Source organism: Ammospiza caudacuta, chromosome 21, assembly GCF_027887145.1.
Source record: "Ammospiza caudacuta isolate bAmmCau1 chromosome 21, bAmmCau1.pri, whole genome shotgun sequence".
NCBI lineage: Eukaryota > Metazoa > Chordata > Aves > Passeriformes > Passerellidae > Ammospiza > Ammospiza caudacuta.
The window spans coordinates 1,756,670-1,782,056 of NC_080613.1; the positions used below are offsets into that span (position 1 = coordinate 1,756,670).

Sequence of the window (25,387 nt, forward strand, 5' to 3'; positions counted from 1 at the left end):
GGGAGCCTGTGAGTTGCTCCAGCAAAATGCAATTCTTCTTGTCAGCTGAATTATAAACCCGTTCCCCATGCTGTCTACAGAATGCCAATTCCAATGGAGTCACTTTCTGAGAGTGCTGCTGTGCTGCCAGGCTGTTCTTCACGATCAATACGAAATTTCTGATAATATCAGTATTTCTTTCTGATGCCTGAAGGCTGCAGACCTTGTCTGGTCCAGCTTTTCATGCAGGGAAGGGGTCAGCTGTAGTAAGGCACCATTATGTGAGCAGCCCACAGCAGCCTGCTGGTTTCCAGGGGAATGGGGAGCTGTGACCCCGCCGGGGCAGGACAGGACAGGCACCGGATCGGGCAGGGATGAGCACCCGGGACAGCATCCACGGTGCTGTCAAGAGGGGTCATTCCAGAGCAGCTCCCAAATGCAGCACCAAGGCAGCGTCTAAGGATTACACAGCTGCAAAAACACCAGGAAAAGAGCAAGAACCTGTTTGATTGTGCTCACTAAATGGAAGGCTTTCATAGCTGATCGCTGTTTTCTTTAGACTCCCTCAGCGTGGCCCAGGGGCACTTGCAGAGCTGAAGAGCAGCCGTGGCAGGGCTGGGGGGGCACGGCTGGGCAGCACCGAGCGCAGCCCGCGGGGACCCGAGCCCGCGGGGAGCCGCAGCGCCCTCTCTGCAGCGGCGGAGCGGGGGCACCTCCGGGCTCGGCTGCCAGGGCCCCGGGGCTGCTCGGGGCTCCTCGGGGTGCGGCCGGCGGGGCCCGCGGTGCTCCCCGGCCCGGCGGCTGCGGGGGGAGCGCGCCCGGGGCTCACCTTGGCCTGGAAGTGGATGCCGTGCTGGAAGGCCTCCTCGTTGTGCAGCGGGACGCGGGAGTCGCAGCCATCGTCCACCAGGTTGTACCGGTTCTTCACCGGCATGGCGGCGGGCGGGCGGCCGCCTCAGCCCGCGGCCCCGCCGGGCATCGCGGCCGGCAGCGCCCGCCCCGCCGAGCCCCGGGCGCCGTGCGGGGCTGCGGGCGCCAGAGCCCGGCCGCGTTTTGAATGAGCGTCCGCGGGAGCGAGCGGGGCCCCGGCCCCGGCGCGGCGCCATTGGCCCGAAGTTCCCTCATGTGATGCGGGGGGCGGTGGAGCCGCCCGGCCCTGCCCGGCCGCCCCGCCCCGGCTCCGCCGCCGGCACCGGCTGCGGCGCCCGCGATGCTCCGCCAGACGGACGCGAGGGTGATGAGGGGTCTGGGGCATCTCGGTTACGGGGGGACGCGGTGGGAGCTGGGCCTGGTTAGTCTGAGAGGGGATCCCGTCAAATCTCCTTACAAATCTCTCCAAGGGCTGTTCTGAATGAGTGGTCACCTACGTTATGTGTGTCTCATGTCAATATCGCTTACAGCTCTGTTAGAAATGGGCACACGTCCTCTCTCAGAATCCTGACCCACTGTGTTCCTCAGCATCCTGTGATACTCTCAGGATTTGTGGCACCCCGTGTGCTCACGGTGTTTTTCCTCCCAGTCTCGGTGAGGAGTCAATGCCAGGCCCAGGTGAGCCCTGCGGATGCCACTCTGGGACACCTGGCACCCCTAACCGTGACATTCCTCAGCGAGCACCAGCACAGGGAAGGGATGAGGTGTGCCCAGCTGTGATGGCAAGGCCCAGGGTTTGTCTTCTGACTCTTAGTACAGGGATGATCAGAAACGTGAATTGTGTAGAATCCAAAGGGTAGAGGGTTACATGTGCGCCAGTGGATCTCATCTGGGTTCCCTCAAATTAATTTTTGAGTCTTTAAAGTAACTCCCAGCCAGGTGTTTGAATGTATTTGGACACCACCTTTTATGTGGCTTTTGCATTAGCAAGAAAGAAAAGTTTGACCACAGGCAGACAGTGCACAGTTCCCAGTATCCATCTCAGGAGCATGATCACCCTGAGCTTCTTGGCATTTCTTAGTACTTGTAAGTCAGTGGGAGGTGGGCAAGAGCCAAGAATCCAGAAACTTATAATTAAGAGAGGGAGAAAAACCCCAAGGAATTAATATTGGTTCACAGACTGTGACTCTACATGTTCAAATATTTTGAGGTATTAGCAACTCTTTCTGGGGAGGGTTCTGTGGTCAGCCTTCTGTCTTTGTGAAGTTTTTCTGTTTCCAGACAGACTTCTTTTCTTCCAATCTATAGCACTGCATTATCTTCTCATTTAAATATTCACAAGTTTATGCTAATCCCACTTTCATACAGCATAACTCAATATGGGTTTTGTCAGTTGGTTTCTGTCCAAGATGCTCCCCCAGATACACATCTTGCCTGCAGATGCATCGGTTTAGTTCTTTGTTGGGGATTTTTTGTGTGGTCTGTGCTCATGTTTAGTGTGTACTTAGAACATTTCATGGCACTTTTCTTATCTTGTACATATCTTGATCAAAAAAATATTTGTTGACCTGAATGAATAACCTAGATTTTGTGTGCAAATGTCCTTGGACTGATTGAGCAACGTTCAGGTCTTTGGTTCTCCTAAGCCCAAGGAGGAGGAGATGCCACCCAGTCAGGCTATGCTCATGCTTCCTTTGCTGCTAACGCCAGCAAAACTCAACTCACATGGGGAAAAACCTAACACAGCCACTGGTGAGTGTCTACATTGATTCTGCAATACTGCATTTCAGGCATGCAGGAACCTGCCATCGTGCTGAGCTGCTCAGAGCTTCTCCTCATTACCCTCCCATTGCCACAAGAACATTCCTATATACGTGGGAGCATATGGACTTCACTTGGGATAGTTAAATTTTTAAATCTCATAGAAAGACCAGGATGAAATAACAAGAATGGTCTTTTTAATTCCATTCTGGTGCTCTCCAGTATCCCGCAGATTATAAAATCCTTTGGGTAGGAGGAAAGAAATATCTCATGGGAATCCTGAGAAAAAGAAGGCAACTGTTATTTAATAAAGCTTGCAGTGCCAGTTTCTGTTAGATCACAATTGAATGGAGGTGTTTAATACTCTCTGTTCATGAACTTCTGTGAACTTTTCATAGGGCTTAAATCTCCTGATGTTAATGGTTTGGATCTGTGTTTGAGAATTGAGTTTGAAGGCTGCTAAACTTAAAAAGCCGTTAATTTTCTGGTTTGTTTGTTGGGCAAAGAAAATTCTTTGACTCCACTGGAAGTAAGAAAGCTGTATGCCTTTTCTTCTGGACAATGAAACTGGGCAAATATGTAGAAAGAAGCCTTTACACGGGACATCGTCACGGATTTAGTATAAACAAACCCTGAGTAGCACTGAACAGTTGGCCAAACCTCATGGTGGGTGTTTGCATCACATGGAGGTGCTGAGAGAGTTATTCCTTTGATGTGCAAAGCTCTCACAGAAAGTCCTGATTCTCTGAACACAGTAGGAGTGAAGCCCCAAGACAGCTTCTTGGCTCGGAGCTGTGTTTTTGCAGGGACCAGGTTTGTATCAGCTTTCTTTCTTGGGCACAGGCTCCCAAGATTTCCTTCCTTCTCTTTCTCTCACATGGGTGCACATTCCTGCCTGCCCCAGGACTCTGCATGAAGCCCCTCTTCTTACATAGCTTCATCTTTGGAGGAGCCCTTGAATGTGGTGTAAATGGGTGGTGGGTGTTACATGCAGGGTGTTCTTTAATCAGCTCCTTGGTTGGATTGTAGGGAAGGGAGCTTTTGCTCCTGTCTGATCCTGTCAGATTTTTCCAAAGCCACCTTCACAGATCAAGGAGGAGACCTGGTCTTGATGCCATGGAATTTTCCTCCTTTCTGCTAACCCTTTTAAGCACTTATTTCTGCACAGCAGAGTTGCAGAGATTTTGAATGACAAATAAGATGTGACATAGGAAGAGCAACCAGACAGACATCCAGTAATGGCAGACAAAACCTCTTTTACAGGAGAGCCCTTCCATATCACACATAAGAGCTGTGAGGTCTGTGCATGGTTACTGTCCTGGGAGATCTGGGTTTGTCATGCCACTTTAACATTATAATTAACATTATTAATATGTACTTATGCTGGTGCAATTTTTAGAGCACAGCCTCCAGTGTACTAACACACCAGCAGACTTCCTAGAAATGCTGCTGTGGGATGAAATGTGGGGGCAAGAACAGATAAACCAGCTGCTGTTGACTAAGCTTTGTGATGTTACCCCCTGATGCATTGGGGATTTCAAGAATACTGAGAAAACTCCTGAACAAAATCTGTGAGTCTGCTGAGCTGCCCCATGAAGGGAACTCAGAGGTGACATGTGGAACTCAGAGGTGACATGTGGCACTGATGGTTTCAGCCCCCTCAGCCCGTGTCTAGGTGTCTCTGCGAGCACAGGGGCTGCTTGGTGAGATGGTTACAGCAGGTTTGTGTTGCTCAAGAGGCAGCAGAAGCTCCGTGTCGGGGCACAGCACGGCCAGGCAATGTGCCTGTCAGGCTGCAAGCCTCTTTCATGCATGGCCAGCTCCAAAGGGCTGTGCAGCAGGACTTGGCAACCAAAAATGTCATCTACAATTATGCATATTTTCATCATCTTCTATCATGCAAATCCCCCCATCCCAAATATGCAGCAAATGTTTTGTTTGCATATGTAGGTCAACCACAAATCTTCTGTGGTCGAACATAAACATGGGCAGCACAGAGTGATGTATGTGGATTTAAATCCAGGCTGAAGCATAAGCCCACCACGGACCTTTTCCAAGTGGAGTCTGTTTGCTAGATTCGTTATCTCTGACTTTTCATTTTATAGAACATTGCTTTCTCATGGATTTGTGAAAGAACGACTGACAGAAGATACCATCGTTGCAAAAGGAACTATTAACTTAGACACAGATGGATAGTTCTTCATGAGTAAGTTTTTTATTTTTTAACAATAGCTTAAGGAATGTGTTCTTTTTCAAAAGGGTACACTGAAGTATTTCTGCAAATTTGCATTTGGCAGGAAGCCAGTTTTATATGATATTTTTAAAAAGATGATATGTTCTTTTTGCAAATTACATGCTACTTTGTTTTTCTTATCTTGGCTGTCTTTAAAAGAGAAAAGTATAGAAAAGAATACAGTTATTGACCTTATGATGCTACATAAAAGCTAAAAATGTTGATCCCAACTTGGAAACAAAAATGTTTACTTAGAAGAAGGGAAATATATTAGTAAAGAAAAATGTTACTTGTTAACCTCATAAGCCTGACATGTTCACATGCCCAACTCAAGAATTCCGTATACCACAGGTTGGCAGTACAGTCCCTCAGTGTGAGCTGCTGGGATCAGCATGGTGGAAAACTGTTCAGGTTGCTGCATCTGTAAAAATGCTTTGTTCCTGGATTCCTCCTGGGACCTGGCACTTACCTTCTGCACACACAGACACCAGGTAAGTGATGATTTTGGGTAAATGAGAGTGAAGTTGTTAGTCTGAGAGATGAGTGTCCAATCAAACAGGATCCTTCCCCACTCCCATTAAATTAGGCCAGCACCTCTGCTGTCTTTGATATCCTGAATTTAATTAATGAGAGCATAGGGAGATTACAATTCTCCTGGATGGAATCCACGTGCTTGTTCACTTATTATCACAAGATATAACAGTCTGTTCTTATCAACAACTCCCTCTGAGCAAGGGTCTCAGGAAACTGCCTTGTGTTTAGGGGCACCCCATAACTAAATTTCCCCTCTCCTCACAGGGGACAGATGATCTCAAGTTTCCCATTTCTCTCCTGCTGCTAGACCCAGCTTGCTGTATTCAGCAGGATCCTCCTCCTGCATTACCCTGTGCCTCATTGCTCCCACCTTGCTGTCCCTGACTGCCACGTGCAGCCTGACCCCACGCTGCACACTGCAGCCCATCCCTGTTTATCCCAACAGGAAATGAGGGGTTTATCCACACCACACAGGCAAACCAGGTATGGGATTTATTACAGCTTCTCTGGTAGAGGAACAGCTAGTCTGTTATTAGCCTGTAAGAAATGTGGATATATGATCATTAGATATAAAAATATTTCCCCTTTGCAATAATTTTGTTTGGTATTTCCCATGTTCCAATGTCTCTTAATGCTTTGGCCCATCTTAACTCTATCCCTGGCTTTCTTTCAGCACTGCTGACATTGGTGAGGATAAATTTCTGTGTTAAAAATATTCATCTGGGAGCCTGGCAGTAAAATAAGAGACAGTCAGAGTCAGGTCACCACTTTAAATCACACTCCAACATCTCTGATTTGCTTTTCTTACAACTGAATTTTTATGCCAATGTTGAACATAAGCAAAATATTATTTTTTCTTTCCGATTTGTACCTGCCCATGGAAGAGGTTTGGAATGAGATCATCTTTAAGGTTCCTTCCAGCCCAAACCTTTCTGTGATCTGGTGGTGGTGGTGAAACCAAGGATGTGCCTTCAGTGATGGACATGGAAAGGACACCACCCAGCCAGCTCATCCTGCCAACATTACCAGCCTCCCTGAGCTCCTGCTGGAACATGGAAATGCTCCCAAGTTTTTAATTAAACACTGCCACAACTATAAAAAAAGAATGTACATCTTTTAATAGCAACATGAGAGCACCCAAGAGCGAGCTACCTGACCTCAGCCTTCCTGGTCCCTTCACGTTGCAAGACACCACTCTCTTTAATTAATTAATTTGTTTATTCGTTGCCTGCAAGGGTAAATGATGGAAGACTGGTGAAGCACTGAAAAAATAAGCATCTTGACACGACCTTGTTTTTTTATCTTGCAGCTAACTGGCAGTGCCAACTTTTTCTGCATTTATTTAAATTTTGCTGTAGTTTAAATAATTTCTGCTGAGATCCTGTTTCAGTCCTGTTCCAGATCACGACTCTGGTGATCGCTCCTTGACACAGAACCCCGATTATTCCCGTTTTTCCCCCAATCCCGGCTCCGGGCCGGATTTCCCAGGGCGCAGCGCCACCGCCTGCCCGCAGCCCCGCGTTCATGAGCCCGGGTTGTGCTCCTGCAGCCGCCTCACGGGCACGTTCTGCATTTACCGCCTCACGGACACGTTCTGCATTTACCGCCTCACGGACACGTTCTGCATTTACCGCCTCACGGACACGTTCTGCATTTCACCGCCTCACGGACACGTTCTGCATTTACCGCCTCGCGGGCACGTTCTGCATTTACCGCCTCACAACCGTGCCGTGAGGGTTAATGTGCCATAGGGTCAGTTCTGGAGTGCTTTGGGTGGGAAGGGACGTTAAAGTTTATACAGTTCCAACCCCCTGCCCTAGGCAGGGAACCTTCCAGCTTGCTCAGGATGATCACGGAGCTGCTGTTAAGGTTATTAATTCCATTGCTGTGATCCAGAAATCATTTTCCTACTTTCCTGCCGTGCCTGAGAGAGTTCAAACCCCGCAGATGGGCTCTCCCAGCACCGATGCAGCAGCACCTGAAGGGTCCATGGGAACACCTTTTGTGAGAGGCAGCGCTTTGTAACGGCGGCCCGAGCCCCGTCTCACACGAGAAGCTTTCGGGCGCACGGTAAGGAGCGGGCGGAGTGTCGGAGCCGCCCGGGCGGTTCGGTGGCGATGGGCACGGCGGGCACCGCGCCCGCACCGCAGCCCGGCCTGAGGCGGCGCTCGCCCGCTTCCAACATGGCGGCCCCGCCCGCCCCGGAGGCCATTTCGGGCTGCGCGGGGCGGGGCCTGTGCCCGGTCCCAAAATGGCGGGGGCGGCGTCAGCGCCTCACGGCGGCGGGGCGGGGCCAGCGGGTCACCGGCCGCACCGCTGCCATGGCAACGGGCGGGGAGCGGGGGCGGGCTGGAACCAGCGGGGATGGAGCCGGCCGGGCTGGGGACGGGGGCAGAGGGGATACAACCGGCGGGGACGGAGACAGGGACGGGGACAGAGGGGATACAACCGGCGGGGATAGGGACAGAGACAATGGAGCCGGCCGGGCTGAGGACAGGGACAGAGGGAACAGAACTGACGGGGACAGAGGGGATACAACCGGCGGGGATGGGGACGGAGGGGATAGGACAGGCGGGCATGGGGGCAGAGGCAGCGGAGCCGGCCGGGCTGGAACCGGCCGGGCTGCGGACGGCGGGGACGGGGACAGAGGGGATAGAATCGGCGGGGAAGGGGACGGAGGGAATAGAGCTGGCCGGGCTGGAACTGGCCGGGTTGGGGATAGCGGAAATGGAGCCGGCCGGGCTGGAACCGGCGGAGATGGAGCCGGCCCGCGAGGCGGAGGAGCCCCCGGGGTCCCCGGCCCTGCCCGCTGAGGCCCCGCAGGGCGGCCCGCCCGCCGCGGCGCTCTCGGGGGAAGGGGCGCTGCCCGGCCGGGAACGGGAGCGGGAGCGGGGCCGGCGCGGGGCCGGAGCGCCGGGCTCGGCCGGGCGGGCGGCGCGGGGCAGGGCCCGGCGGGCCCCGGGCCGCCGCAGCGGGACCGAGAGCGCCCGGCGGCCCGGGGTCACGGTGGACAGCTCCAAGGCCAAGACCTCCCTGGAGGCGCTGAAAATCAGCCTGCGGCAGCTCCGCTGGAAGGAGGTGAGGGCTCACCCTGCGGGGCCGCGTCCCCATCCCTGCCCTGCTCCGGCCTAGCGCCGGTCCTGCCCACTCTGCCCTCCCTTGTCTCGGCTGTGCCCCCGGCAAAGCCTTCCTCCATTCTCCACCTCCTCCTCCTCCTCCCGTGCCTCCCGAGGGCTGCTGCAGCCGGGGGTCTCCCGGCTGTGCCCCCCGACCCTCGGGCTATTTCTGCCCAGATGCCGGGTCCGGAGCTGATTTGGTTCATGATCACGACTGGCACGGCCAGTTATGCAAGCCAGAACAGGGGTAATCGGGTATTGCGTTCCGAGGTTAAACTGATCGGGGAAAGGGCAAGCAGGAGCCCCGCTCCCCGGGGAAGCGTTTGACGCGTTGTGGGGATTTGCATTTCTTCCCTCCCACCTCCCTCAGGGCTGGGGCAGCGCGGGAAGCTCCGGCCCGGCAGAGCCGCTGCCCTTGTGTCCGAGGCGTGTCGGACAGCACGGTGTATGAATGCTGATAACACACACATAACGGCTCCAGCCTGCTAATTTACTTTATGTGGAGCAGCTATAGCTGGTTTTTTTCTCCTGCTGCTCGAGTCATGTGTTTTCTCATTGCTTTGTGAGGATTTCTGTGCCAGTATGTGCTGAACTGGAATCAGGACAGTAGGGGAACTGGCACAGAACTGATGCTTTGCAACTCCTTATTTAAATCCTGGAGAGATTTCTTAGATGTATCTTACTATAGATGGTGAATTGTTCTCCAGCTGTAAAGATTTTCTTTACCTAACAGCTTTATAAACGGCTTTATAGAAGTTGAGGTGGCTTCTAGGAGCTTTGTGAGGAACTTGTGTAAGAAAAAGGGTACTTGTAGTCCATTTGTAAGAGGGAAGTTGGAGGGAAAAGGAGGAATAAAACCTGAGGATGAGCTGTTTCTCACGTGCAGAGCTAGGACAGAGCTGTGATCTCTGACCTGCAGCTACTCCACTTTACAAAGCTGCCTGTGGGATTCCCACTGACAAGATGATATTTTTGTCCACCTGATGCCTATTAAGCAAAATCTGTACAGACTTGGGGTAGACAGTATATTCTGTGCTGTTCTTAACCTCAGAGTTAAATACTGCAAATTTATTTTCTGGAGGACTGAGTGGCAGTAAATGTTTTCCATGTTTGTTCCTAATGTCCTGCATACCTAATCCCACAAGGATATGTATGCTCTGTGTCAGGAGTGGTGCTTTCTCCTTCTCTGACTTCATAAAATTCTATTTCAGTATTTTTGTTATTTAAATCCAGTGGCAGGATTTCAAAACTGCTTTGCACCAGCGCCCCAGTTCTCAACTCCTGCTTGTACAGCAAAATAGTAACAACATACCAGAGCCCTGAAATTCAAACCTGCTACATTTACCTCTGGTAGCCCTCAGTGCACCTGTGGGGTGTCTGTCAGCAGCCTTGCTCCATGTTTTATGCAGTGACATGCAGAGCAGGGGCACTTCATACTTAATTTCTTTGTTTTTAGGGTTGAGTTTTATGTTCTGAGGGCGGGGAGCCATTCCAGCGAGGGTTTCTGGATCACGAATATCAGTTAGCCTTGCAGATTGTGCTGGGAATGAGCCACACTTAGTGGTAATTTTGTCTTTATAGTTTCCTGAGACTTCACTGTTTTGCATTTGTCTTGCACTTGATAGCCTTTCCTACTAATTGACTTGTTTCACAAGCTCCTGTTCCTCTCATGAATCTCTGTGCTGCATTAATCAGCTTTTTCCTTCCTGCTTTGCATCTCCCAGCAGCAATTGCTGCTGCCTTTACTTCATCTCTCTTTGTTCCCTGTCTCCCTCCATATCCTCTCTCCTCCATCTCTTCCTTGGGTCAATATTTTTCATTTAGTTTGTTGCTTCCTCCTCTGGCCACTTTGTCTCTTAATAAAGAAGAGGCCTAATATGGAATTTTGTGCTGCTTGACTGCACCGTCTGGGTGGCTGATAACTCATTCCCAGTAAACAACCCACTGTCATGTATTGCTGTGTATCTTCAGTTTATAAATAGGTTAATAAGATCTGGGCAAGGTTTGAAGAGAAAAATTAACAAAATTGAGAGATAAATCCAAGGAAAACTCTTTATTCAAGCCACATGTGATTCTGGAAGGTCTCCCTTTCAGACATTTAGAGAAATAGCAGTAAAATCCTTTTTCAGACCTCAGTCAGGGATGGCCAGAGCCTTGGAGCTGGTTGCACTGTTACAGCAGGACCAGCAGAGGGAACACGGGTGTTGCTTCCAGGATCCATGAAAATAATGCAAAAAAAAAGTCCTGGAAGTAGTAATGAAATGCATGTATTTTAAATAGTGATGTGTCAGGGACTGCTGTTCTACTGTTATCCCTTGTATAATACTTTTGATCCTTTTTCCTCCCTGTTTTTACATTTTCCTGTTCTTGCTTTTGTTTCATTTCTGCTGTTTGCTGCTGGGTGTGTTGGCTGGAATATTTTATTGGGAGGAGACAATATAATGTGCTTTTTCAAGTAGGCACCTTTTGATCCATAACTTTTTCTGTATAATGTGCATTCTTACAGTGTCACATATCCATGTTTTATTATTTTATTATTCATTAGTGAACTGACATATGGTAAATGTCATTATAAGACACACAAAAAAGGGAAGAATAAACATTGGTGACATATTCTGTGGCACTGATATGTGGGGAAGAGGTGAAGGAGTGCAACACAGCAAGCTGACCATTGAGATTCTGTTCTCAGAAGCAAAAGACAGGAAAAAAAATCCAATTTTTTTTTTTCCAGCTGAGGGAATTTTGAGTAAATGAAGCACTGAGGTTTGCTGGGCTGTGTGGGTGGACCTTCCAAGAAGCATTGCAGAGCTCCCCTGTGTGTGCCAGCTCCTGTGCCAGGCTGGACCATCTGATGCAGCGTGTCACATCCTTTAAATGAACATGATATGCCAAATGAAATAATGGGCACAAATTGAGCTTGCATCCCGAGTTTATTCATCTCTTAATAAATTATTTCTTCAGCAAGCTTTCAATTACCAGGAAAATGGAAGAAGCAGATGTCCCAGGCATCAAATATCCCAGCGCCGAGCGTTCCATTTGTCTCGCTGTTTGGAGAGTTTCAGGTTTTATGCTGGGAAAAGCTGAGGGGAAAACGAGTCATTTAACCTGTCATTAAACATGATGGAACAGACTGATGGGACCTGTGAGACAATTTAAATTATTGGCTTCTAATCCAAAGGTAGAAATGACCTGTCAGACAGATTTGACTGGGATGGATTATTAATCATGTCAAACCTGTGGAAACAGCTCTGTTCTCTTTATGGCTCCTTGTTTATTCTTTTCTGACAAATGTTGCCCAAATCTGACTAAAAAAGATTTAAAGGATTTTAAAAAAGGATGGCTCCAGCCACCTTTCTTTTTCAGCCTCTGTCCCACAGCAGGAGCTGGGAATGTGCTGCAAAGGCCTCTCCCCCATTATAAGATTAATTAATATCTGCCTGGCACTGCCAGAGGCACCAAATAATCGAACTTGGCTCCTCTCCAAACACCACTCTTATGTAAAGTGTGGTGCAGAGGTTACAGAATCCAGCCCAGCTCATTCAGGAGGTGAGTTTGATCCCATTGTTGGATAAATCCAGATAATCTTGATTTCTCAGGAGCAGGGCCCTTGCTGTGCTGTCCCAAATTTCCAGCAAGGGGGTGCAGTGCTTCCATCTTCCTGTCCAGAGCTGCTCACTCCTCATCTCTTGTGAAATGATTTCTGTGCAGTGTTTGTAGAGCTTTGATATCCTCTGCAGATGAAAGGTGTTATATAAATGCAAATTTTGTTCCTTTCATTTCAATTTCTTTTAATAAATAAATAAATAAATTGTTCAGGTGTTAGTGGGAAGGGCACTCTGAGACTGAATGCTGCATCTGTATTCTGGATATACCTGTGGAGAGAGGTTAAGGCCACTGATTGTCTTTCAGAGCCCAACAGAATTAATTTTCACTTGTACAAAAACAGATCTTGCAGGCTGAATAATAATGAAATAAGTGCAGAATCCACTGGTTCTTGTTAATTTGGGTTTCTCATCCCTGCAAGTAAGGAAACAGAAAGGATGCATTGCTCAATTAGCATTTTAAATTAATTTTTCAAGGCTATTTACTGAGGAAACTGAAATTTTAATTAAAGTAGCAAATAAAGTAATGCACTCAAAAGGTTTATGCAATTCTTTTTTCTGTCATGCTCAAAGAAAAATGAGCCACTGCGCAGAGAAATATTTTAAAATAAGAAAAATTACATATCAAGTAAAGAACAAGAAGTTTCTGCAAAATAATGTGGTTCTTTCAATAAGTAAATGGCACTGGGTGCTGAGGGTGGTAGATATTTAATGCAAATGTGTCCTAAAATCTGCTAAATATAGCAGATTTATTTGAAAAATATGCAGCCTAGTAATAGAAGCTATTCCTGTGACTGTATTCCATATGGTAGTTAAATGGCATCTTCTTGGAGCTGCAGATAAAATGGGGATTTTTGGATTGATAAATGGGGCTGTGTCAAAGAGAATGAGCATGAAAAAGAAGAGCACCTTCTTTACACAAAACTAATTGGGATTTTATAAACCACTTTACTACTATTAGAAACTTGCTCTCAGTAATTGGCAGTGCTGCTTCTGAGCTCTTCAGACTGCTTAAAAAAGGTGATCTTTTTGATAATAGAAAACAAACTGCAGTTTGCCAATTTATGGTGAGATCTTACGTGAATGGGAAGAGAACCTGGAATATTTAATATTGTTGAAATAATCGCCTTAGTTCTTGATAGTGGGAATATATATGCTCAACAAATGATTAATTGAATTGCAAGCTTTTATTTTAATTACAGGCTATTAGTACCAGAAAGGAATTAATGCTGCAGAAATTAATACTTATATCTGGATATATATGAATGGATAATGCACTTAAATATCCTGTTTTGCGTGTCCACTTTGGTTGATCGGAAGCTCAGGGGTTCTCACTACAGCCATGCCTCAGTCATTTGGGTTTGGTTTTTAAAAACCTCTCTTGGTTTGTTCACTTTAAAGTCTTTGAGCTGATCCAAATATTCTCAGTTTTGCAACCAACATACAAGAGCTTGTTTTCTTTTGACAGTCAGAAGACAGTTCGTGAGTGGTTTATGCTTAAATGAGAGTTTAAAGCAGACAGGAATGAGGAGAAATTCCCAGATTGCTCAAAACTCGTCTCTGCTCTCCTGCAGTTTCCGTTTGGCCGCCGCCTCCCGTGTGACATCTACTGGCACGGGGTGTCATTCCACGACAGCAACATCTTCTCAGGGCAGGTCAACAAGTTCCCAGGTACTCCAGTTCTCTTTCTACTTCAACAAATGCTTTAAACACAGCCTTATGGGACCTAGTTCTGTGTTTTACTAGTTTTTCATGTGAACTATCTGCCTAATCAGCTGATAGTATATTTGGCATATTACTGGGTTTGGTGAAGGGGTGAGAATATCACAGTGGGTGTCTTAAACAATTTCTGAACTGAAATTTGCTTTGGAGAGAAAGTGGTTTTGTTGAGAAGAATGCTTCATACACGTGAAGTTAGGAAAAAGCAGAGTGTTAGGCTATAATTTAAGTGAAGTATGCAATTACTGACTGTTATCAGGCACTGATAACAGGGCTGTATCTTTGGATTTGGTTTTGATTCAAAGTGGAAAGAATCTGTTTTGTTTCATACTCTGGCTTATCTCAGGGAGAAGCTCGAAGCAGAATTCCTTAAATGGATTTTTTAATATTGAAGAGTTCATGTCAGTCCTCATCTTATGATGACTCTTCTATTTTTTTAAGCTCCTTTTTTTCTCATTTAATCCCTGTTGAGATCTCTCTAAATAAGAGCTAAGAGCTTAGGTATTGACTTATCTAAGCCCTTTACTTCAGATTTATGGCTGCTGTTAGTGTGCTGTGAGCATAAGAACCTCAGCTATTGAACTCCAGGCTTTATTTGCCCTGACTTTCTCCTGCCTGAGGGAAGTTCCCACTCAGGTGTAGGATGGTGTTGTTTTCTGATGGTTTAAATCAGTGTTAGATGAATGTTACCTGTCTGTGTTTTGGCTTCTACCTGGTGAACAAGTGGCTGCACAGGAATCAAACCAGAGCCCTTCTGAACTAGACCTGATTTTCCAGGAGTGTTGTGCTAATTTCATGCAGGATTTTACCAGAAACTTTTCCATAAAAATAGCTTTTTAGCCGTGTTCCCAATGGACATAAGACTTCAGCAAATGTTGGTTTGGCTGTTCACAAAATAACCTGTTTGTGATGCAGATACTTAAATAACTACAAAGTAAACCAAAGTGGTTGATTACATTTAAGTTACATTTGTACCTATTCCTGGAATGATAGATTAGAAAAATAATTTTGGATTATGGCAAAGGCACTAGTAAGTATTTGACTAAAGCTGTCTTTTATTCTGAGCTGTATTTTTGAGAATTAATTTTTTCTAATATTATACAGAAACACATGCAATAGTAACTATGGCAAGGCAATGGCACAATTATTGTATCAGATTTAAATCTCAAAAGATGTTCAGCTTTATTGACAGCAGTGACCAGAGTGCCTTCCCAGCAGGTGAGTAATGAATGACACTCTGCAATGATTCATTTACTGTTGGGAGGAGGCTGCAATGAGGGGTTTTGTAACTTTGCTCCTTTTCCAGGCATGACGGAGACGGTTCGGAAGATCACCCTGAGCCGGGCCATGAGAACCATGCGGGACCTGTTTCCCCTGGAGTACAACTTCTACCCTCGCTCCTGGATCCTGCCAGAGGAGCTGCCTCTCTTTGTGGCTGAGGTACACAGCTGACTCAGAATAGTGTCACTGGTGAATATTGTATCCATGTCATTCTTTGGTCTTCTATACCCACCAGAGTATTTAAAATCACACCTGGGCACGTGGATGGCATCTTTTCCAGTCATGGTCTGGATGTCTGGATGTTTGCTTTGTTTGTTGTGTTCTGGAATAAACTTCAAATCTCTTGCTCTGCTGTGCCAGGAGAGGTATCTGAAAATTGAACCTTGAAGCATCAGCCCTTTCCCTGTATTTTCTGCTGGCCTAAGGAGGTTCCAGTACAGTGTGGGTTGTGTGGTGCTTCACCAGGTTCATTGTCACTGAAATAATTTTAATTCACTTGGCCTGTTGTACCCAAACCCTTCTGAAGAGCGTTTTACTTTGTTTATTGTTAAATACACTCACACCATCTCTTGTCAAACTGCTCTTTTGTTTAAATATTCAGAATGTAATAAAATGCCATTATTTTTCAGCTTTTTTTTTTTTTTTTTTTTGAAAATGATTCATGCTGTGTGTTGCTGTTTGGTTCCGTTTTTACAAATATTTTTAAATATTCTATGTGTTTGTTTAACCCTGTCTGACTTGCCCAGGGTATTCTTGCATCCTAGAGTGTGCTGTCCTTGGAAATATGAAAGAAGAGAGGTCTGGGCTTTAAAAGACTCTTGTATTGGGTGCAACTCTTTAGCTAATTACCATATCCATAATCTGGTCGAATTCATTAACATATTTTAATAGCTACTCTTCAGGTGGGCTGGGTCACTGCCGTGGCACTGCTGTAAGACCAGGCTGTAAAAGGAGTGTAAACAACCCAAGCAGTTTAGCAAGGGCAGGGAGATGTGTGGGAGGCAGAGTGGGGAGGGTGCAGTGGGGCTGGGATGAGGCAGAGGATGAGGAGGGTGCAGTGGGGCTGGGATGAGGCAGAGGATGAGGAGGGTGTAGGGGTGCTGGGATGAGCCTTTTGGGACCTCAGGCAGTGTGGCCTGAGCTGGGCTGCCGGTGACACTGTGCTCCAGGTGACACTGTGCTCCAGGTGTCACTGGGCTGAGGGTGACACTGAGGTGCAGGTGCAGGTGACACTGTGCTCCAGGTGGCACTGTGCTGCAGGTGACACTGTGCTCCAGGTGTCACTGGGCTGAGGGTGACACTGAGGTGCAGGTGCAGGTGACACTGTGCTCCAGGTGACACTGGGCTCCAGGTGGCACTGTGCTCCTGGTGGCACCGAGCTGCCGGTGGCACTGGGCTGCAGGTGGCACTGGGCTGCAGGTGGCACTCAGCTGCCGGTGACACTGTGCTCAGCTGGCACCAGGTGGCACTGCGAGTTAATGCTGCTCTGCTCCCTCTCTGCACACGCTGCCGCCTGTGTTCCAAGAGGAACAGATGTCCACTAACACACTCCTAGGAGTTTCCTTTGCATATGTTCTTCCATCTGTGTTGGAGAAAAGCATAGTTCTTGTTATCAAACATTATATTTTATGTTGTAAGAGTTTATGTTCTACTTAACACAAGTTTGGAGTGTAACCCCTCCAGAACAAGAAAAAATACAACCCAAAACATTCCAAACCCCTTGTGAACCATAAAAGGTTCAGAGGACTTTTCACTTGCAGTTTGGTGAGTTCTCTGCAGGAGTTCTGCAGTCTTTTCTGTTGTTTATTTGTTCATATGTGGTTTTGTTTGCTTTGCAACCCTAATGCTGCCAAAACCGTCAGCTCCCTGAGCCTGCATTTCAGCTTGTTCACAGCAGACAAGTGGGGAGAGCTTTGGTGGTGCCTGCATGTCAGACATGTCCCTGAGGAGCTGGAACACTCTGGAATATGTTAATTGTCAAAAGTCAGATTGGGTCAGTGCAGGTGTAGGTCAGACATGAGAAGATGGTTTGGTGCTGTTTGTAGTGCAGGATTTTGTTGCAAAGGGCTGGATGAGAAATGAACACCTCTGAGATTTTGCCTGTAACAGAAATGATTATTGAAAGAAGAAACTCCATGAGAATTTAAATCTTGTTGCCTCTCCTGATGCACTACAGCATTTCAAAACAATTTATTTTCAAATATCCTTATTGTGCCTCACTTCTGTAGTCATGATAGTGAGCTTCTTCATACAAATCTATTAATAATGAAATCAAATGCTGTCAGCTCTTCCCTATACCTAGATTCAGGTAGAAAACACTACAGGTATTCTAATATTAATCTTCTGTGCTTTGAAAGCCAGTAATTGAGAAAACTGCACTGGAGTTGTGGTGGATGGGTTTCATACTGGAAATACCAACAAAAAGGAGTTCCCTTTGTGTCATTTGTATTGAAATGAGATGGTGATAGGTCTTTTCATCAAGGGCTTAAAATTTCATTTTACTAAATAAATATCTATTTATCTATTCTCAATATTCACCAATTTCTTATTTTCTAAAATGTTTTGTACTAACGTGTCACTGTAACAAAAGATGAATTAAAGATAAACAAATCTCTCAGGTGCTGCAGTCATTGCTCCTTCCCCAGCAGGGAAGAATCTGTTGGAATGGGTGTGCAAAGGACTTACTATTAACATGAAATCCCAATTTCTGAAGAGTAATTAGCTTGGGATTCAAACCAGGACTGTGATTGTTCTCATACTTCCTTCTTTGTGTTGTCTGTGAGGATGATGAATAGGCCAGTGTGATTAATTTTTAATAAGAATCTAATTTGGATGGTCTAATTTCCAGCACAGCATATTTTTGGTGGTTTAATCAGGTTTTCAGCTTTTGGATACCTCTTAGGCATAGGCATGAATATTCCAGTCTTTGTGCTGTCAGATCTTATAGCCCATTATATGCATTTTTCCAGAATACTATATTCATTCAGCCTGTGTTTCCTTGTGAAAGCCAAACCTGCAGATTTTCACCAACCCTTCTCTTGCTGTTAACTGTAAATGGTTAACATGTTTTTTAAAGATAATTTCCTTCTGTCAAGCAAAGGACACAGAAATATCTCATTTCATATAAACTCATTTTCCTACATGACTGAATTTTCTAAGACTGGACAAGCCCCCTCACAATGAGAATTTGAAAGAATATAGTTGAGGGGATTGCAGAGAATTTGAAGACGACTGTTGGGAATTTCCTTGAAGATCAAGAAACCATCTGTTTTCTTCAAGACAGTAAATCTGCTGAAAAACAGACTGAGACTGACTCTGGATTACTACTCCCCCTTTCCCTACCAGCCTATCTTTATCTGCCATGTGTAGGTTTTGATGGACTAGAAAGCTTGAATAATATCCAGGCCTTTTAGTCCATTTAAAAAATGGAATAGAATATGATGGAGAAAATTATTTACTTCTTATTTTAAGAGAGCTCTCAGAGACCAGTGATTGTTAGAATGCAATATTTTGAAAGGCAGGTTCTTTTTCATCTTCAGCAATAGTCCCTGGGAAGCATCATCTCCTTTGGAAAGCATCATCTCCTTTGGAAAGCATCATCTCCTTTGGAAAGCATCATCTCCTTTGGAAAGCATCATCTCCTTTGGAAAGCATCATCTCCTTTGGAAGGTGCTGCTGGAGCAGAGCAGATGCAGCCTGAGGGGTGAGCAGCAGATGTGGGACTGGCGGCAGATTCTTCCTCCTGGTGCCACAGAGGTTCTTCACTATTTTCTGCCCTAGGAGGGCACAGTTGGCACTTTGTGTGTTCAGCAGGAGTCCCAGGGGCTGTGTTTGCTCACAGAGGGTTCACATTAACCAGGTGTCTCTCCGTGGTGCTGACTTTCACAACAGTGAACCAGAGAACTCCTCTGCTCTGCAGGGTAATGTCACATCAGGGGAGATTATTCTATAGTGCTAAAAAGACTAGGACATAAATCCTGCTTTCCTTCTTTGCTCATCTAGGCCTGTTGATCTGCTTAGACCTATTTATCCACATGCCATTTATGTAAGCCTGACCTCCACTGAGGCATTTATCCCTCAGAGTGACCTATTTTGCAGAAGGATCTTTCACTGAGTCAGTGTGACACCTGTCCCTGAGAAAAATCCTAGTCTGGATAATGGATCTTGAATTCCTGCTGCAGCTGGTAGGAAGGCTTTTAGCAGTGTGACTCTGAGTGAAATAAATAACTGGTTGGGGTGGAGCCAGGAGTCCTTGAGGCCTTGGGAATGTCACTGCTGACAGGGCTGGGCCCCTCCTGGGGGTCAGCACTGATGGTACAGCAGAGGTTGCTGCTCTCACAGTGATCTGACCATGCTCAGCCTTTCCTGTGGGCTGATTTTTTCCTCTTTCATTCTCCAGGGTGGATGGTGACAACTGATTTGTTCTTTCTTTGTTAGCCTTTGTCCTCAGGCTTCTAAAATCTCCAGTTGTTGGTGAGCCACAGGGTAGGACCAGATCTCTGACTGGGCTCAGCACGTGCCTGGCTGCAGGGAGAGGGAGAGCAGCTGCAGGTGGGGCCCTAAAACGTGGGAGTGCAAGGAAGGAGTGGTCAGTGCTGGGACATCCCTCTGGTTTGGGAGGAAGAGGTTTTTGAGTGATTTATTGTCCTGAATCCCATGAGTAGCTGATAAACCTGCTAGCCTGCATCCTGCATTTCTTCAGCTGCTTTCTTTTGTTAGGGCTTCCCTTTCTTTCTCAATTTCATTTCTGATTGAGGCATCCCCATGTGTGCAGTTCTGACTTTTGCTGTACAAGTAATAAATAAACTAGAATTTATTTAGGTAGTGGGAAATACACATGTAACATGAAAGCTCTGATGTTCAGCAGATGTGTCAATGACATGGTTGTACCTGTGCATGGTTCAGCATCCCCCAGTTTTATTAACTATGAGTATCTGATGGTGGAAAAAGGTATTGTTAGTGACAAATTTTTACTTCAGTTTTCCTTCAGGTAGTATTTACATTCATACCTGAATACTAAGGCACCTTTCCTGAAGTTAATGATTGTCTTTGTCAGTAGTTGTTCAAAATGCAGCATGAAAGTTTAACTTTGTAGTTTCATATACATTAGTGACTACTAAGATGGATCTCATGAGATATACCCCATTTCCTTCTGTAAATTGGAACAGAACATTAAAAAGAAGTTCCTGAAATGGTTTATACAGTGACTTGTTAAATAAAATGACCTTTTATCTGTACTAGTAATTCCCTATTTGTGCTTTTTTGTTTCTCCTTGTGCTCGTCAGCACTGTTCATCTTCTGCCTTTTCTGCATGCTGTTTACTACTCTGGTGATGTATCCATGCTATTTTGATTTATTTTTGTTGCCTGGCTTTCACAGGACCAGCCCTTCTTGCCTTGCCCACTTAGTGCCTCTGACTGCAGTGCTTTTCCTCCTAGGTTCGTACGATGAAAGACAGCAATCCATCCTGGAAGCCCACTTTCATTGTAAAGCCTGATGGAGGCTGCCAGGGGGATGGAATCTACCTCATCAAGGACCCAAGTGACATCAGGCTGACAGGGAGCATCCAGAGCAGGCCAGCTGTGGTGCAGGAGTACATCTGCAAACCACTGCTCGTGGACAAACTGAAGTTTGATATTCGCCTCTATGTCCTGCTGAAGTCCTTAGAACCCTTAGAGATTTATATAGCCAAAGATGGACTTTCTAGGTTTTGTACAGAGCCCTATCAAGAACCCACTCTCAAAAATTTGCACCAGGTTTTTATGCACTTAACCAACTACTCACTAAATATCCATAGTGGGAATTTCATCCATTCTGCCAGTGCAAACACTGGCAGCAAGAGGACTTTTTCAAGCATTCTTTGCAGACTGTCTTCCAGAGGAGCTGATGTCAAAAAGCTCTGGTCAGATATAATTTCATTGGTGATTAAAACAATTATTGCACTGACACCAGAACTGAAAGTTTACTATCAGTCTGACATACCAGCAGGAAAGCCTGGGCCAACTTGCTTCCAGGTAAGTTGGAATTTCTGCCAGGAATGCAGTTACTTCTGTGCAAAGATTAATTTTCTGGGTGGTTAATGCCTTTTCTGAAGGGTTTCTGTAGTTATGGTGCTGCTCACTGGTGGGAGCTCAGAGCTCCTCACCCAAGTCCAACCTCAATCTCCTGGCCTGTGTTACTGCCAGCCCTAAGCAGATACAGAGGATTTTCAATGGCTGTAGTTTGTTAGTGACAGTTGTCACTCCATCTTCTACATGTTAGAAGTGAAGCTTTGCATGTTCCTAACACAGTTTTGATCCTGGCAATTTCCAGACCCCCTCATCACGGGTGTCAAGGTTCCATGTTGGCAGATGCAGCATTCAGGGAGGGGGTGCTGTGAAAGGAGCCATTGCCATGGGAGCCAAGTGGCTTCTGGAGTTATTCAGCACTGGAGAGTTTCTCAGTTACTTCTTTTCTGCCCCTCAAACGTTTATTCCTCCTCAGTGTTGCCATATGGACAGCACTGCATTCTGCAGAACGCCCTGGGTAGAATTGAAGTGACATATTGCTTGTTATGCACAGATTTTAGGGTTTGACATTCTCCTGATGAAAGACTTGAAGCCTGTGTTACTGGAAGTAAATGCAAACCCCAGCATGAGAATAGAACATGAGCAAGAGGTAAGAGTTCTCAATGGGATACTGGAAGGAAATTGCTTCGGTTGGGTTTTCTAGGCTTTTTTCCTTGTTTGAAAGATGAAAGCTGTCTGCTAATATGAAACCTCCAAGGTTCTCTGTAATTTTCTGCTTTGAAATCATTGCTAATCTTATACATAGGAAATATGACTTATTGGAATTGTGAAAGCTCTCCATCGTCTCTGTCATAAATGCATTTATTCATCATCTCCTGCAGTCGTTAATTGTGTTTAGGGGATTGTTAATAATCTTGTTCATGTTTGCATACGTAATATAAATGATAACATCAGCAACAATCTTTTTTATAATATTTCAGTTTACTAGAGGAATTTGTTGTAGCATCATACTGAAAATGTGCAGGTATTTGTGCATCCTTGCGGAAGTATTTTGTAATCCATCATGGTGTATTTAAAATATAGATGAAGCACATGGAGTTTCAGCAAATGTGGAATAAATCACCCTTAGTTCTGTAGTGAATAACTGTGTCCCTCTGTGATGTAAAGCTTTCTCCTGGAGTATTTGAAAATGTCCCAAGCCCTGTTGATGAAAAAGTGAAAGTTGCTGTCATCAGGGACACTCTGCGGCTGGTGGACCCTCAGAAAAAGAAGAGGAAGGATACTCAGTAAGTCTACTGATTTTCCCTGCTTTTGCATCAGTGCCTTGCAATAAATAGAAAAATGAGATTGTTTTTCCCTGAGAAGGTCCACAAGCTGATAGTAAATGAGGATATACCAGTTTCCCTGGGACATCTTACTCTCAACTGGTACAAACAGTTTAGAAACTCAGATTTATTTATTTACGCTTCCACTTGAGGCCTCTTTTTTTTTCTCTTCAATATAGTAATGAGACATAAATTTGTGTATTAATTTGCTTGAAAGTCACAAATTACTCTGAATGAATTGCCCCATTGGAGCTGAAAAGTATGAATATTGTATTTAAAAATTGCTTCCTTAATCTGTGATAATAAACAGAGTTAAATCTATGATCTAGAAATGAGAAGAGCTGCCTGCAGCAGCTTGCACAGGAATGCCTGTGGTGGGATCAGGCTGAGAGAAATCATATCTTTTTTTTGATGAAACACTTCATTTTAAGCAGTTCTTGAAGACATGAAAGGGTGATTTTTTTTTTTTCTCTTATTTTTCCCTAGAAATTCTTGCTCATAGGTCTGCCTCCATGCTAAAGTATCCATTTTCCTCTTCTCTTGGCACTTAGTGGTGACTTGAAATGTTATTCACATTCTGTAATGATTTCAAGTGCAAATTTGCTGTCCTTTTGTAGACAGAGGCCGATGAACAAGACATGACTGATAATACTAACAGGTTCTGTATTACTGCAATATTATTATGAGATCAAACTCTTCCTTCAAAGGCAGTGCCACACAGAGAAGTTGCTGTGGTCAGTGTACAGAACGTTTTGCAAAGCAATTTATACTCTGTGTTGCCTGTACTTAACCTCTACCCTTAAAGATTACTTCAGTGCGTGGAGCTGAAAAAGATCATTTTTTAACCTGTAATTATGTAACTAGTCGTGGTGGTTTTTTCTGCTGAAGTTATGTCAGGCATTCATTAACTTCATATTAGATATGGAAAAAAGGCAAGTGATAATTACAAATAAATTGCTAGAGGACGCCAGTGTGTGGGGAAGGCTCACTCAGCTGAGGATTCTTCTCTGATACATTTAGAGTGCTAAATAATTCCTGACAGGATTAGTTGGTGATGAGATAAACCACTGGCTCTTCCCAGCAGGAATTCATCAGTGGTGCAGCTTTTCTTGCAGGGTAATCTGGTTACCAGAGCACCTTGGAGATGGACATTGGTGTGTGCACCATGGGTCACTGCCCAGGGCAGTGCCCTGGACCTGCTGGGGAGGATGTGCAGGAGCTCTGGCACAGCTGCCCCTCCTTCCCTGGCATCCCCCCTGCTGCCCCCCCGTGCTTTTTACTGAACTGAGACAGTGTCTGCAACTTCCTGACCAAAACTTGGCCAAGTATTGACAGAAAAAAAATCAGAAAGAATTGCTGTTCTGACAGCTAACCAGCAGCAAGCCTCACAGACTCAAATTTGGATGCTAATTAAGTAAAGGGCATTAATCTCAGTAAGGTTTTAGCAATATATATAACATAGACTTTGAACACACAGGGGAAATACTGAGAAGTCTGAGCTGCATCACAGGTAAATATTCTGCTGTGGAGAATTTGATTTCCTTCTAATTATCTCCCAGATTAAAATAAATGAGGCATCTAAATGAAAGTGAGTTTTAGAAGTCATCCTGAAGTACTTCATTATCAGGAAGGATTAATAGCTCAGAATTTTTTTTAGTTTAATTTTTCCCCATCTTCATGGTGTTTTGATATTAGTTTCCTCCTTCCTATCATGTGATGTATAATATTGGAAAAAAAAGTTAAGCTGGATAGGATCAGTTTATCATTCCACACATATTTCTTAATTTTTCCAACACAACTCCAATCTTTACATGCAGGGATTGGTAGTAACCATCTTGGCACTGCGAGCAATTACTGATTGAAAATCTGCATTGGTACATGTTCAAATCACAGTAATTAAATATACATGGTGGCTTTTCTTCCGCAGCAGAAATTACCTTTTCCTAGTTTTAAGTCACTTATGTGGAACTCAAGTTTCTCTCATCATTAAGAAATGAAAATATTTAATAAAATCTCGTGGCAGGCACTGATGTTTGCTCTGTCTGTGTGGCAGTGCTGTCCTCATGGATTTTAAGGCATGAGCAGATGATGGCAAACATCCAGGCCATTGACATGCTGGAGCTAACCCAGTGATTTGTGTGACTGAAATTTGTCTGAGGCTTGTGTAGTAATTATTAAACTTGCTCTGGATTCACTCCTTACACCAGAGGTGCTGCTCACAGCCTGCTGAAGGTGGGAGAAGGCTTCAGCTAAAGGAAATTTGCACAATTAAGTGAATGGTCTAATGACACCGAACAACATGTAAAGTAAATCAACGTTACTTATGTAAACAGCAGTTTAATTAAGATAATCACTGATGCAAATCATTGTGTATGTTGTGCCTCCAACAGAAAATCCATTTCTAAAGGCTTTGCAAACTTCTATTTTTCTGTGCCTAATTTGGAATCTTGATAGCAGTAAAAAGGTTTTAGTTTCACTGTTTGTTTAATTATTAGCAATTTATTCTTCCTCAAATAGCAGTAGATTGGAGGAGCAAAAAGGAGTGTCAGTCTCATGTAAATGCTGTGTATTCTCCACTGGATGTCAGATGTTGGGAGGTATAAAGGCAAGCTGACAGGATCATTTGGAGCAGGAGTGCTCAGCATGTTGTAGGAGGAACATTTATATCATCCCAAAAGTGCTAATGACCTGCTTTCCTGTCCTGTCAAAAATATTTGTGCCCTGGTTTATTCATGCTAATTAATCCAGCAATAAGGGCTCCTTTGTATTTCGGTTGCTGTTGTTTACTCTGTGTCCTAGTGTGATCTCTTGCATTTCCATGCCTGGTTTCTTACATATTTCAAGACAGAAAAGAACCATTTTATTCTTTTGATAAAGAAATCATAGCACTGTGGCATGTGTGTCATTAGAAATATGAGTTTATTTCTCATGGAATAAAATCTGCTTTTTCCCTGCTAGA

General features: G+C 45.2%; 2 protein-coding genes across 2 annotated transcripts in view; one reads left to right on the forward strand and one right to left on the reverse strand.

The window, feature by feature from the left end:
• The window catches only part of LOC131567016 (carboxyl-terminal PDZ ligand of neuronal nitric oxide synthase protein-like), a 28,442-nt gene extending 27,456 nt beyond the window's left edge, over positions 1 to 986 (reverse strand). The window contains exon 1 of the mRNA XM_058818496.1: positions 809 to 986. Coding sequence (XP_058674479.1) covers positions 809 to 913 — 105 coding nt within the window. The 5' untranslated portion in view covers positions 914 to 986. The remainder of the gene's footprint in view (positions 1 to 808) is intronic.
• Positions 987 to 8,089: 7,103 nt separating this feature from the next.
• The window catches only part of TTLL11 (tubulin tyrosine ligase like 11), a 33,986-nt gene continuing 16,688 nt past the window's right edge, over positions 8,090 to 25,387 (forward strand). The window contains exons 1-6 of the mRNA XM_058818296.1: positions 8,090 to 8,455; positions 13,670 to 13,766; positions 15,121 to 15,254; positions 20,534 to 21,109; positions 21,657 to 21,752; positions 22,271 to 22,389. Coding sequence (XP_058674279.1) covers positions 8,105 to 8,455; positions 13,670 to 13,766; positions 15,121 to 15,254; positions 20,534 to 21,109; positions 21,657 to 21,752; positions 22,271 to 22,389 — 1,373 coding nt within the window. The 5' untranslated portion in view covers positions 8,090 to 8,104. The remainder of the gene's footprint in view (positions 8,456 to 13,669; positions 13,767 to 15,120; positions 15,255 to 20,533; positions 21,110 to 21,656; positions 21,753 to 22,270; positions 22,390 to 25,387) is intronic.